A 15,342-nucleotide genomic window follows, 5' to 3' on the forward strand; every position below is an offset into this window, starting at 1 on the left:
ATCTCTCAAACATTGGACCACCAAACAGGCAGCATACACCAGCTGATATGAGACCCCCAGCACATATACAGCAGAGGACTGCCAGGTCTGGGTTCAGTCAGAGAAGATGTCTCAGGAGACTGGAGGCCCCAGGGAGTTTAGAAGTCTGGTGGGGTGGGTGGTAGGAACATCCTAGTGGAGACGGGGGGGGGGGGGGGTGGGGTGGGGTGGGGAGGAGGTATGTGAAACAGTTGGAGGGTGGGCCAGGAGGGAAATAAAATCTGGAATGTAAGAAATAAGCAAAAGATTAAATTAGAAAAAATTTGACATGTAATAGATAAAATAATGGTTCAAGAAGAAGATGATAAACTCAGAGCTAATGTCATCCTGGGCTTGGCTCCTATCATATTAAAAAGAAATGTGTGTGTGTGTGTGTGTGTGTGTGTGTGTGTGTGTGTGTGTGTGTATGAAGGGGGTGGGGTCAGGGGTCAGAGGGACATCCACCTTGTTTCAGACAGGGTCTTTTTGTTTTGTTTGATTAAGACAGGGTGTTCTCTGTGTAACCATGGCTGTTCTGGAGCTCACTCTGTAGACTTACTCACTCTGTAAGTTCAGGTTGGCTTTGAACCTAGAGATCTGCCTGCCTCTGTCTCTCGAGTGCCTGGACTAAAGCTGTCACCACTTCCCATTTAGACAGGCTCTCTTCTTCACCACTGTTTATTCGAGTCTGGGTGTTAGGCCAGCCTCTGTGCATCCTCTTATCTCTGATTCCTTCTCTCCATAGGAGCCTTGAATTACAGACACACAGCATACCATCCAGCTTTATAAGAGGTTCAGTTCCTCATGTGTGTGTGGCAAGTGTTTTACTCACAGCTATTTCCACAACCCACCCTTACTGTACTATAAGGAAAAAGTTATCAACAGTTTTAAATGGTTAAATTTTCCATCTCTGAATTCTTTTGAAAAATCTGATGATCTTGTGGTTCTGGATTTACTGTCCTAGATATTGTGATCCCAGGTGGTGCCGAGAAGTGACCTTGAATGAAGTCTTCACTTGCCTTATCCAGTCAAATGCTTTGCTTGAGCCAGACCTTGTGTCATATGTCTGTAAGCCCAGTATTTGAGAGCCCGAGGCAGGAGGATCGTTAGTTCAAAGCCAGCCTGGGCTAAATATTAGAACACAACAACAGAAAAGGGAGGGAGAAAGGAAGGAAAGAAGTGTGGACTACTATAATTGTTGTCTTTCAACAGAAGGCTAGCTAGGTTTGAGATTCCTGCTATCAACCACTACACTTTGAGCTATCAACCACTACACTCTGAGCATTCAGTATTTCTCATACAATGTTCTGCCCTTACCTGCCATTGGGTCTGCACCTGGAGACAGTATGAAAATCAATGGTACGCAGCAACTGGAATCACCGTAGGATCCCTGGAGATCAAAGGTTGGGGCTTCGATGAATATCTTTCCCATGGTTTCACAGATGAAGTTTTGAATGGCTGGGACTATCTTGTCGGGCCGCAAACATCGAAGGATTGCTATCTTTTCCAGTGTTTGAAGGAAAAACCAAGGTGAAGGTAGTGACTCTTCATGTGGCCAGGCTGAGTCATAGATGTCCTTCCATACTTTGATATTTTGCATGACATCTTCCATCAGACCCTTTAGTTTCTGTAAGGAGGAAGCTCGAACAATCTCACCCCATGACTTCTCTGATAACCATTCTGGAGCTGGGTTGGGGAAAGGATTGTCCAAGGCCACACCTCCAGTTAAAAGGAAGTACCAAACTTCCTCATCAATTGCCTTTCTTTCCTTCAAGAGGCCAACGGTCAGAAGGAGGGAGAAAAGTAGCTTGTCCTTCTCAAACAGTGAGCGGCACACGTTGTTGTAGATGCTTAGAGTGAAATGTTCGATGATGTACTCGATCCGTAAATCCAGCTCATCACTCTTGTTGCTATTTGCTAGAGACTGCACGTAGAGGTTGATGAACCAAGTCAGAGAATACTGGTACATAGGCTCAATGTGGGCTAGGTCGGAGATACAGAAAAAGATGGCTGCAGAATGAACAGCGACAGGCTTGTAGCCCATGCGGGTCTCATCAATTTGGGTTTCTGTCACAGATGCTATTTCTTGCTTCTCAGAGATCTCCTCAGACAGAACTTTCGAAGAGGACAAAATTTTGATGGCTGTCTCATCTTCGAGGATGTTGCCCTCACACAGGGATAGGACCTCTAGAATCTTATCCTCAATCTCCTTTAGCTGTTTCTTATTCTGGGCACTTTCTAAAATCAACTTGTTCTTTTTCTCTTCTAGCTCTGGCTTCTCCTTGGCAGCCACAATGCCAAGGAGTTGATCTTGGAGACCCAAGGGTGTGATCATGAAGTTGAGGAGACAGACTTTCACGGCAACTTCAGGGAGATAATGTGGATTCCTCAGACGAGTGGTTATATAGAACTTAAATTCCCTTGAGTATTCAATAATATTTTCACCCAGTCTCATGTACTCCACCCCCTGCTGTTTGAATGTTGCCTTCAGCAAGATGGGTTCAATAAAGGCATCCAGCTCTTCTCCAACGTTTTCCAACAAGACAGGGGTGCCAAACTGCAGGGCATTTTCCAGAGTCCTCACGTAATTGGTATCAGAGAACTTGATGACAGATAGCTTGTTTGTTTTTTCCATATTCTTCACCCACTTATTGGCCTGTCCCTGAGGGTCAATCATCAAAGGCCAGCGCCTGGAATTGGACACAATGATGCCATTGTCAACAGAGAAGGAGTCAACAGGAAGCCCTGCTATCTGCCAGGCACGGATTTTTATGGGGTCCCCTAAGGTGTTGCTGAGGCTAAAATCAACGGAGCCTGGGATGACCTTGTCCTTACAGGAAACCAACCATTCATTTTGGCATTGGGCCCGATAATCCACCGTGAAGGCACCCAGGTAAGCCACGGTCCCAGAGGCTAGCAAAACATCCCCGGTCAGGTTATCATAGCGGATCCCCAGCTGCCGGGCAGCCTCTGTCCATCTGTCCTTCTCTCCTCCAAGGCCACTGATAAGCTTCTCTGCCCTGACGAGCTTCTGGGAGCAGATTTCTATATTTTTCTCCAGTGAATTTTTCTTTCTGTTCATCAGTTCAAACTCGTCATTGAGATCTTGGAGTCGGTCTTCCACCAGCTTCAGCTCCGCCCGTTTCTGGTTCAGTTTTTGCATTTGGATCTCCAGCTTCCCCTCAGCCTCCCTCAGTCGCTCCCGTTTGGGAGCCACAACCTTGGCCACTCGGTCATACACTTCCATGGCCCTCACCCACTTGCACAGGCCCTCACAGGCAGATGATACATTTTTAATGACAGCTGGCTGGAAATCAGGGTGATCAATAAACCTTTCCCGGATTCGCTTCATGATCACCGAAGGGATGTTGTCTTTGTCGTATGTCTTGAGACTTTCCAAGAACTTTAGATCTCCAAGGATCTTTCTTGACACTCCCCAGTAATCTTCTATCATTTTACCTGTCCAGCGGAGGAAACAGAGATGTTTTGAGACGTTTTGATTAAGACGTACAATTCTACACCCTACTTAGATATTGGGGGAAGGGGTGAACTCCAAGCTTCTAGTCAGGGAGATGTAGGAAAGCTTATCTTCCTCATCTGTACTCTGTTTCCTGGACTTGGGTCTTGAAGGACTTTCCTTCAGTTCTTCCATGATCTCAAGTTCTTTGCAATGAGTCCTTTGCCTATGCTATAAGTAGCAACTGGTTGGGTCCAGACTAAACTTCAGGCCATGTTGATTCTGACTATCTGTCTGTCTGTCTGTCTGTCTGTCTGTCTGTCTGTCTGCCTGTCTGTCTGTCTGTCTGCCTGCCTGCCTGCCTGCCTGCCTGCCTGCCTGCCTGTCTGTCTGTCTGTCTGTCTGTCTGCCTGCCTGCCTATCTATCTATCTATCTATCTATCTATCTATCTATCTTAATCTTAATAAGTAAGCCCAGGCTAGCCTTAAATTTGTTTGTGATCTTTCTGCCTCAGTTTACTGGGTGCTGTGATATGAACTGAATGAATCCCACCTCTGATTCCTTTATCACTGGAGAGAACTACAGAAGCCACACCCATGGGCAAATGTTAATTTACAAATCTGGGAGGCGGGTTAGATGAAACATAGCCAGTTTTCCTGTAAATGGACAGTGTAAGTAAGTGGAGCGTACTAGCTTATATCAAGACAGGAGGCCACCTATAGTCTGGCCAGAAACAGAGTCAGGCCCTCTTCTCAATTCCCTTTCAGTCAACAACCAGTCAAGTGGTTTTCAATCCTACCCTGCAATTGTGCTCCTCTGGCTGACATGTTAGGAAAAATTTGAGAGCTTCTTTAGCTTATGGCACATGCCAATCTGGGACTCATGGCAAGAACCATACTTGAGACGTAATATGAAGTATAATGTACCTATCCCTTAGTGCAAGCACATCAACCAGCCCAGTATGTCCTGTGGAGGACTTGGTTTGCATTCTGGAAGATTATCTGCTTCATTTAAATTCAAGGTGCTCAAAGCTAACTCAAGCGCTCTTTTGTTCCATTCCACTATATGCACTAAGTTCCAAGGGCTTAGCGAATAATATACATGGTTTAATGGCAGATTCTGAACTGATAACTGGAGACTCACAGTAAGAACTGGCATTGGAAACCTGGAAATGTTCTATCTTAGTGGGTTTCAACTCTGCCTATATACCTTAGAAGCACCCAAAGAACTTAAAACAAACAAACAAAGAAACAAACAAAACAAAACCACTTTAGGTTGCACCCAAGACCAATGAAATAAGTGTCTTTAAAAATGGGGTATTGGTTTCAGCATTCCTTAAGGTCTCCATGTGAATCTACCCCAACAACAGCGCTACAGGCTTCTCCAAAGTCAACTCTGGTGCTGGGGAGACTTCCTGGTAGATAAAGTGCTTGCTAAATAAACAAAGACTTGAGCTTGGATCTCTGCACTTTTGTAAAATATGGGCTTGGCAGCAGGTTCTAGTAATCTCAATGATGAGCCTATGGTTACAGGGATCCTGGGAGTTCAATGACCAGCCAGCACAGCCTAGTCAGCAAGCTCCAGGTTCAATGAGAGACCTGGTCATAAATAAATAAGATGGAGAACAGTTGTAGAAAATACCTTGAGTAGGCTCCTGGTCTCCACAAGTACATAACAAGGCTAGGTAGGTGCATTTGTATGTTGTATGCAAGCACACAAGCACACACACAAAGTCCAAGCCTGCTTTGCCATTTCTCATCATCTATATCTTCTTCAAACTGTTGCCCTAAAGCCAGCCAGATAAGAAGGAATGCTAAGCAAAGGGAAGCGGGGCCCAGAAGCTATCAAGGGAGGGGTGAGGGGTTTCTAACATTTCAGAAGGAATGCAGGCTAGCAGAGTTCCTCTGAGCAGGATGGCTCAAAGGGCACTCGATTTTGAAACTTCACATGCAGTTTGAAGGCACTACTTGTAACAGAAAGTCCTATATGAGAATCTCTGCTCTCTTTTGAGAACTTCTCATTATGTAGCCCAGGCTGATCTCAGACTCCCAGTCCTCCACAGTGCAGTGCTGGGATCATAGTTGTGAGCCTGGCTGTCCCACATGTCTGCCGCTCAAGTTTCCCCCTCCATCCCTTTGCTGTTCTTTTCTATCTATTTATTAATCTCTGGACCCCTTTGCTCCTGCCTCTAGCATTTCCAATTACTGTTTCTTCCCCACTCCAACCACTGTGTCTACACATGCGTGCGTGTGTGTGTGTGTGTGTGTGCACGCGCACACGCATGCTTCTGTCTCGCTTCTTCCTGCCTCACTCCCTTTCTGTGTCTTTGTGGCCTGATGGATGGCTTTGCTTCTTCATTTCCATTGCTCTCTCACCCTCAGCATTTTTGCCTCATTTTTTTTTCTGTTTAGTTTTTTCCCCTCCAAGGACACCTCCTATCTTTCTGCATCTCCCCCTTCCCCTTTCTCTCTTCCTTTCCCTCCCTGTTCTGTTTTCCTGTTTCTGCTCTTATCCTTTCTCAGTTCTTTCCCTTGTGGTCACATGTTTGTTGATTCTGTATCATTTTTGTGTGTTCGTGTGTGTGCATATGTATGTGCATGAGCGACCGTGTCTAAATGATGCCCAGGTTTCTATTTCTTCTCTCTCTCCTCCCCTCCTTACTGTGTGTATTCTGTTTCTTGTTCTCTCAGTTTCTGTCTTTCTCTTGTGTGTGTGATCACATACACGTTTGCACCACCTGACCTCCATCTTTGGTCTGCAGTCTAAGGCCCCGATGAAGTTTACACCCCACAGAGAGGTACCTGCATTTTCTCAGCTGACCGAGCAGCTAAATGGCCAAGAAATATTTACAAGGGGTCTGGGGAGCTGGCTCACTTAGTAAAATGCTTGCTGCACAAGCAGGGGACCTAAGTCTGGATCCCAGCACCTATGTCAAGAGCTGGGTAAGGTAGGGCACACCTGTAGCCCTCACTCACAGTTGAGGAAGCAGACATAGACAGGAGGATCCCTGGAGCTTGCTGGCCTGCCAGTCCAGCTGAATTGGTAAACTCTCGTTTTGGTGAGATCCTTTCTCAAAAAATAAGGTGCAGAATGGATTGAAGATAGCCAGTGCCAACCTCTAGCCTATACACATGTGCACACTCACCCTCACACATATGCACACACACACATCACTAAAATCTATGAACACATTTGTACATGCTGATACATCCAAACGTCTCTAAAACACAAGGGACCTGGAACAAGATGGCTTGGATTTGGAGTGGTTACCGGAGCCACTGGGGTCTGGCTTCCTCTCTGGCTTCAGCCCCTTCATGACGCAAATGCTCTCCATAACCAGCTTGACAGGGCCTGGTGGGTTCTGCATGGACTTCACCAGCGTGATGTCAGATGGGTTCAGGGTGTCGAGGGCAGCAAGGGCAGCCTCAAGTGCTGGCATGGCCTCGGCCAGGTCTCCCTCACACTCATTCTGTGGAGAACAGGAACAAAAGGAGTAGGTGATCAGTGCCTGGCACACAGGAAAAGGCAGAAAGGTTCTCTGTGATCAGATGCCCTTCAAGGTCAGGGCCTCCCTGAGAGTTCTGTTCTCAAAGGTCTGCCTGGCCCCTCATGGCTGCAGTTTGGATGTCCTAAACATTTGAGAACTGATTTTTGTGACCTTAAAAAATGAGGCATTGCTCAAATTAGGACAATAAGTATTTATTTCAAATCTTTTCAAACATTGTATTTTTATGTGACATGAGATGTTTAACTTTTAAATATTGTGAAATACATAAAAATTGTTGTAGATTATGTTACTTTCCTATGCTGTATAGCACTAGGATTAATTCTTCCTAATGGACCTAAAGGAAGTTTTTCTTTGTGTTTTGTTTTTTGCTCATTCACGTTTGTGTGTGTGCACAGTTGCATGCACACTTACCACTTTTAGTATTCATTAATTTTTTTATTTTACCAGTTTGTTGTGTGTGTGTGTGTGTGTGTGTGTCTACCACAAGAGATCACATGGATGTTGGGGGACAACTTGCAGGAATCAGTTCTCTCCATGTGGATCTCAGGGATTGAGCTCAGGTTGTCAGGCTTAACAACAAGTACATTTAACCCGAGTTACCAGTCCCTATTTGTTAATTTAGACATAAAATCAACATAATGTAACATCATGCATGTATTAAATAAAGCAAAGCACCTATGCTTGTTATAATGTGGACGAACCAAATAAATATCATGTCAAGTAAAAGAAGCCATGTTACATGGCTCCGTTTCTATGAAGTGTTCTGAATGGGCAAAGCTACAGAGACAGGTGAGTAGTTACCTGGAGTTGAGGAGAGGAGGAGTGGATGTCAAGGGGAGTAGATTTCCTTTGGGGATGAAAGTGTTCGAGAGGTTCATAGTATTAATGTTTGCATGACTTTGTGACTGTACAGAGCCGTAATGAATTGCACAACTTTTAAAGGAAGAAGGAAGGCATTAAAAGTATGTGCATTATATTTCAAAAAAATTTGAAAGGAAGAAAGAAAGAAAGAAAGAAAGAAAGAAAGAAAGAAAGAAAGAAGGAAGAAAGAGAGAAAGAGAGAGAGAAAGAAAGAGAGAAAGAAAGAAAGAAAGAAAGAAAGAAAGAAAGAAAGAAAGAAAGAAAGAAAGAAAGAAAGAAAGAAAGGAAGAAAGAAAGATTGCCACAATAGGACTTCAAAACTGAGAGGGCTCTTTTGAGTTAGTTAGTTAGTAACTCAAATTCTATTATAGAAAAAAAATTCCACAAATGTGAAATGAGTTAGTCAAGGTCACACACTGGGCAGGTCACAGAGCTGGTTCTTGGAGTCTCACTGGTTCCTGGAGTCTCTTTTAGTGAATTATTTATCAGTTCACTGAATCTTGGGTGATCATACAGTTATGACTGAAGTGGAACTTCACAGGAGAATGTCAACTGTTTGTTTTTGGCATGGTCCCAAAATGTCCTGAAATGTGCTGTGTAGCTCAGGCTGGCCTTGAACTCATGAATCTCTCACCTCTGCCTTCTGAATGCTTGTATTATGTGCTGAAGGCATTGTAACACCTGAGTTTATTGTGGATAAGCAAGCAAAATAAAAGTTTTTGTTTTTGTTTTTTTTACTTCCTCACAGCTAGCGATCCCTTCACTTCACCCCTCCACGGAACCTGGCACCTCGGCTCCTTTTCCTAAGGGACAGCTTGGCTTGCAGCTCAGTTCTGCTGCAAGCTGGTTTGTCAGGTGGCTCCAAGGAGCCTGTCACTGTGATGTATCTGTCATGGAGATTCTCAATAGTGGCTGTGTATCAGTCACCAAGCATCACCGAAAGCATCTCCGCCCCGAGATTTTGAGTCACTCAGTCTAGGTGGGGTCTGCATTCTTAACTCCATGGGTGACTCTGTAAGTGGCGTTGTCAAGGAATACTACTTGACATTATAGAAATACCGAAATCAAAGAGCCAGAGGGAATAGGCTTGGTTTTTGACCTCCTCTCCATGGTCACTGAGCTGTCTCTATGAGGGGTTGGGATGACAGTTCAGTTGCTAAAGTGCCTTCTGCAAATGTGTGAGGAGCTAAGTTTGTGCCCTGGCACCTTCACAAAAACCTGGCCATAGTGGGGTAAAAGCTTATTGCCAGCAGACCTACCAGAATCAGAGGCCTCCAGGTTCAATGAGAGGTCTTGTCTCATAAAGTAAGAGTATTGACTGATTGAGGAAAGATATTTGATGTCAAACTTTGGCCTCCACAACACCCATACAAAGATGTGCACATACCCATAATAACAAGTACATATACCACAATATACACCATATACACAATAACAATTACACACACAAATGTGCACACACCCACAAAACAAGTACATATACTATATAAACAGGCCCTACTACACACACACACACAGATGTGCACAAATTCACAATAACAAGCACATATACTACACATACAGATCACACATATGAGTATACACACATACAAATGTGGTCACAGTCACGAAACAAGTATATATACTACACAAATACAAACAATGTACATATACAATAACAAGTACCTATATCACACATATTCCCAAACACACTATCTGAAAGATATCTTGGAACAATATTCATGGTATAATATTAAGAGAAAACAAAGTTCTGTGAAAAATCACAATCATATTGTAATTGTATCCTATAACACAATATGTGGACAGGGACATAATTGTATCCTATAACACAATATGTGGACAGGGACAAGAAGGAAGTTCCAAATTAGAGCCAAGACTTTAAAAGGTATCTAAATTGAAATTTTCAAAAAAAAATTTCATCTGTTGTTATGACCCATAATTGTATGATTCAAATTAAAAATGACACTGGATTGAGTGTCAACAATCTAGGGGGACACAAACTAACAGATATTGAGCAAGTATATGTTGATGAAATGAAATCTATGCTGCAGTAATTTTGGAAGGTTATCCTCACTAAGGGGGGAGGACATGATTTAGTAGTCTAAGAAGAATTGACTAATTTGTTATTTGATGAGTAGATGCAGCCGTCAAGGCTAGCCTGTCTTTGCTGCACAGATGCCAGGATGACAGACACTTGCCAGGAGTGCCAAGAATTTGCCAGCTCAAGAAACTGCCACACTCGTGAATCCAGTGTTGGGGGCTATCTCCATCTCTTTCAGTCTCCAAATCTTCTTTGCACGAGTTCTTCTTGCTCTGTGGGACTTGTGACTTGTGTATTAGGTCCAGTGTTCGACATGCTCCCATTGTAAGAGACTGTAGAAGTATGGAGAAGTGTAGCAGGCCCCATGTGGAGAAAGATCACAGCCCTGAAAACTTCAGGAGGACACTGTCCAAGAAAAGCCTCAGGGAAACTGTGGGGCAAGACTGGGTTTTTTCTCCTCCTCCCTAGATGGTTTCTTTCACCTGACTCACCTTCAGGACTTGCAGGATCTGGACTACGATGGCACCACATCAGACCTCGCCCTTCCCACTGAAACCTAAGGTGGCGGTTTATTGCCCAGGGCGTGGTGAGAAGTCTCTGTCAGTTCCTCATAAATCCCATGGCATTGCTCATCTACCTCCTGACATAGCAGATTTGCTTCTTCCCCTGACATTCCAGAGCACAATCCTGCCTGGGCTGTTCCCTTCCTGATGGTTCCTATACTTGGTGAGAAGCTAGGCTAGCACACTGAGTAGAGATGAAGAAGAACAGCTGTTTCAGAGAACCACCAATGTGGACCTCTAGCCACACACCTTTACGTACTCTCTACTCATTTGTGTATTTACTTATTTATCTGTCTGAGTATTTTCCTGTATGTATATATGTATACCACATATATGCCCGGTGCCTGGGAAGACTCGGAAAGGGTGTCAGACTCCCCTGGAATTAAAGTTGCTGACTCATGTAAGCCTTCATGTGGGTCCTGTGCCAGAGCTACTAGTGCTTTTAGACACTGAGAAATCTCTCCAGCCCACGTGGTTTTTTGTTTTCTATTTTCCTCAGTAATCTTAATCTGTTGATGCAGAAACCGAGGCTAGGGAGGAGCAGAGTTGGTCGTGCACTTTGGCTGCCTGGTTATAGAACAGAATTATAAATGAGCTGTAAAGTCACACACATCCAGGGGCCAGGGCACTGAGGCAAGAACAGGAACTGAACTGGATGGAGCTGGGGAGGCTAGAACTCAAAAGGTCGGCAGCTTCTTACTCCTGAGAATGGGCACAACCCAAGAAAGCAGAGCCCATGTCGCTAGAGTCCTAATTATTTTTTCTCCCTAAGGAAAAGCAAAAGTTTCAGAATTTTTACTTGAAATGACTTGCATTTTAAAGGTTAACTATTTCTGACTTCAAATGAAACATCCCTGAGTGTGGTTGTGATGCACACACTTACGGTCCTAGCACTCAGGAGGCTGAGGCAGGAGGCTCATGAGCTCAAGGTCAGTCTGGGATACCTAGCAAGTCCCTGCCTCAAAATGAGTCAATAGAATCTTCTCTGCATCCCAGGACACATGTGGTCCCCAGCTGCCAGTCTGCAACGTCTGGATTCATGGTCAAGTGCCATGGTTTGTGGGTCAAAGAGCTCTTGGTCTGAATCATGCCACTTGGTGGTCATGCAACTTTGGAAACATCTTGTGTCACGATTTCCTCATATGTCAAGTGGGAATAATTCGGTATGATGTGTATTGTAGTGTACGTAGGATTCAAGAGAATGAGCACCAGAGAATATAATCTCCACGAGGAAAAGGATTTTATTTATCTTATTCATTCCTACTTTCCTTGACAAAAAAAAAAAAAAAATGAGCCAGCCCATAGTAGGTGTTTAATAAATAGTTGTTAAATGTGATGAGTGTCTAGTATAATCATTTTACCATAGAATGACAAATTGCCACTAGAATCTGGTTCCTGGCACCTGGAAGTGGCTATATTTTATGGTTTCTATTTTGTCTTCTTTCTGAGCCACTAAGACCGCAAGTGAACCAACTTTCACAATCCAGGACATGGTGTTCATTGTGAATTCTGAGAACAGGGAGGGATCAGACCCTCTGAAAAACATCTGCCAGAGGTCAGGTCTCAGGATTCACTGGAGAGATGCCAATTGGAAGCCCTGTACTTTTCAAGAAAATGACTCATGACCTATTTAGGACAGATGCCAGACACAGGCTGCCTCTTGCTCAAACTCAGGCTTGAAAACGGCTGAAGGGATTCCCTAAGGGATTCCCTAATTCCTTAAGGCACATGGACAAATGCCTTAGGCAGGTGTCCTGTGCTTTGTCATATAGTCCTGTCAATGACCTACACAGCTCTGTGAGGCCATTTCCTCCTGACCCCAGTGCTAGCAACTCTCAGATATTGACATCTGTCATTCATTAGGTGCCTGTGACCCTCAAATGGAATCCCTTACAGAGAGTGCTGAGACCTGTGTAATTGTCACGTAAAATGCTAATAAGGCTATCTTCTGCTATCTGAATGTGTGGTGATCCCTTCTCAGAACATGGCCAGAAGCACCTACAAATGTGGCCCTCTAGGTTCAATATTCTGCCATCCTAAAAATATTTGTTCCATACCTACACACATGTGTTAGGGACAACTGGACAAAAACGTGACAGAGGTGAAGTAGACGGCATGGGGATATCGATAGGCAAAGAGAACAGCCAGTGCAAAGGCCCCGGGGAAGGAATAACCAGAAGGTTATTGTAGCCAGGGCACAGTGAATGAGGGGAAAAGTTAACAGATGAGATTATGCTGAGTCCCAGTTTTGACTCAGAGTGGGATAGAGAAGAGATGGCCCAAGAGCCTTCTTCACTAACTCCTAATTGGTGATTTGGAAAACTCACTCGCCCTTCCTGAATCTCCTTTGTCTCATCTGCAAGGTGGGCACAGTCACATACGTTTAGCAGTGTTGGCTCCCTGTGCACCTCTCGCCTGGTCACATACCTTGATCGCCTGAGAGATGGCAGCAGCAGCATTAGCCTCCTTCTCATCTGCCTGCACCAGAAGTTTCTTGGCATCAGCTTCTTTTGTCTCCAGCTCAATTTTCACCATCATCATCGCTGTATCCTCAGAGGTTTGGATGAGCTGAGGCTGAAGGGCAGTGAGCTCTACCTGCATGACAGCCACCTAGCGTGGAAGAGGGGACAGGAGAGACATGAGATCAGCACTGTCAGTGCTAAAAATGAAAAGTTGAGAAAAGCAGACTTGGCTCTGTAATACAGGACAGATGTAGACAGAAAGGATGGCTGGTTTTGGCATGTCACTGGGCATAGACGTGTTGGCTGGTATTTATGCCCCCAGTCTTTCAATACTTAGTTACTGATTCCACACTGAGTGTTGCAGTTTCAAGAGCAGTGCAAAGCACAGGCACTCAATGGCAAGCAAAAAACGTTAACGACATGGTTTCTTCCCTCATTAGGTTTCTATGCGAGTGTCTGGTACAGGGAGAGAGAGACCAAGTCATAAAACCATTAAAAGCCGTGTGTGTGTGTGTGTGTGTGTGTGTGTGTGTGTGTGTGTGTGTGTGTGTGTGTGTAAGTGCTCACTTGCATTGGGAGGTTAGAGGTTGATGTTAGCATGGTGCAGACATCCTCTGACTCTGCCCCCTACCTGCTGGGATTATAGGTGGGCTGTTATGCCCACCTGGCATTTATTTGAGCTCTGAGAATCTGAACTTTTGTTCTTACCCTTTTGTGGCAAGTGTTTTACCCCTGGTCCATTTCCATAGCCCCTGGGTTCTAAAGCTACTTTTAATTTGATTCAATGCAAGCAAGTGTGCTTTTACACACACACACACACACACACACATACACACACACACACACACACACACACACACACACACACACGAGGGTGGGGGGAGGGAGGAGAGATCCCAGGCTAGCCTTCAACTCACAGACTCTTAAGACTCTTAAGCATTTTTCCCCCTTCCCCGACTCTTAAGCTCTTAACTCCAGCCCCAGTTTCTAAGAGTCTTGAGGTTACAGGTGGGTTCTCACAAGTGCTGCAGAAGGAATATTTGTCTCCCAATGTATATGTTGAAGTTTAATTCAGAGATAATGATATTTGGCAATGGGACCTTTGGAAGTCATTAGGGTTAAATGAGGTTATGAGAGTGGAAACCTCAAGATGGGATAAATATCCTTAGTAAGAGGAAAAAACAGATCTGCCCTTTCTTTTTTTTTTTTTTTTCCATTTTTTATTAGGTATTTAACTCATTTACATTTCCAATGCTATACCAAAAGTCCCCCATATCCACCCACCCCCACTCCCCTGCCCACCCACTCCCCCTTTTTGGCCCTGGTATTCCCCTGTACTGGGGCATATAAAGTTTGCAAGTCCAATGGGCCTCTCTTTCCAGTGATGGCCGACTAGGCCATCTTTTGATTTATATGCAGCTAGAGTCAAGGGATCTGCAACCCTATAGGTGGAACAACATTATGAGCTAACCAGATCTGCCCTTTCTACCATGTAAAAACTCATCAAGGTCTTATCTGGGCTAGGAAGATGGCTGGGCAGGTAAAGGTGCTTGCTCTAAAGCTTGACAACCTGAGGTAGACGCTCCAGAATCCATGTAAAGGTAGAAGGAGAGGGTTTGGCAACATGCCTAATATTGGGTAAAATCTCTTGCCATCAAGCCTGACAGCCTAAGTCCTAACCCAGAATCATCATGGATGCAAGGAGCAAAGAGATTTCCTGCAAGCTGTCTTCTTGTTTCTATACACAGGCTGCAGCACACACACCCTTTCCCTGCTCCCACACACATGTACAATGAAAAAAAGTGTAAGAAGTAAACCCGATTCCAGTAATTTATCATCTGACCTCCCCATGCATCCCATGGCATGTGAGCGCCAACACACACATGCGCACATGCGCACACACAACACATTAAAAATTAAATCATGGGCTGGGGAGATGTCTCAGCAGTTAAGAGCAACCGCTGCTTTGCCAGAGGTACTAAGTTCAATTCTTAGCAACCACATGGTGGCTCACAACCATCTGTAATGTGTTCTGATGCCCTCTTCTGGCATGCAGGCATACATTGTAGATAGAGCATTCATATACATAAAATAAATGAATAAATATTTTTAAAAAATGAACTCAATGTTCCTGTCTCATTGGAAGGAGAGCCCCTACCAGCTAGTGGATCTACCATCACCTTGAGCTTGCCTTCTGACCTCTGGAACTGTAAGAAGCACAGGTTTGTTGTCTCCGGGTTTCTGGGTCAGCCATCATATACAGCCAACACCCTTGGAAACATTTCTATCACACATCCTTTGGGTCTGTCTGAGTACCGTCGGTGATGGGGAACTCTTTTTAGGGGATTGTAATTTTTTAGAAAAGTAGATTCACTAGGATTTTTTTTTCCCAATGAAGCATTAGAATTTCTCTCCACGTACCTTTATCCCC

The 15,342-nt window shown here is 44.4% G+C and overlaps 1 protein-coding gene across 1 annotated transcript in view; it reads right to left on the bottom strand.

Moving 5' to 3' along the window:
- Positions 1-15,342, bottom strand: part of Dnah3 (dynein, axonemal, heavy chain 3) — a 173,966-nt gene that overhangs the window by 27,927 nt on the left and 130,697 nt on the right. Inside the window, exons 50-52 of the mRNA NM_001370806.1 lie at positions 12,877-13,059; positions 6,747-6,945; positions 1,336-3,477 (exon numbers count right to left, since the gene is read on the bottom strand). Coding sequence (NP_001357735.1) covers positions 1,336-3,477; positions 6,747-6,945; positions 12,877-13,059 — 2,524 coding nt within the window. The remainder of the gene's footprint in view (positions 1-1,335; positions 3,478-6,746; positions 6,946-12,876; positions 13,060-15,342) is intronic.

The sequence above is a fragment of the Mus musculus genome, chromosome 7, assembly GCF_000001635.26.
Source record: "Mus musculus strain C57BL/6J chromosome 7, GRCm38.p6 C57BL/6J".
NCBI lineage: Eukaryota > Metazoa > Chordata > Mammalia > Rodentia > Muridae > Mus > Mus musculus.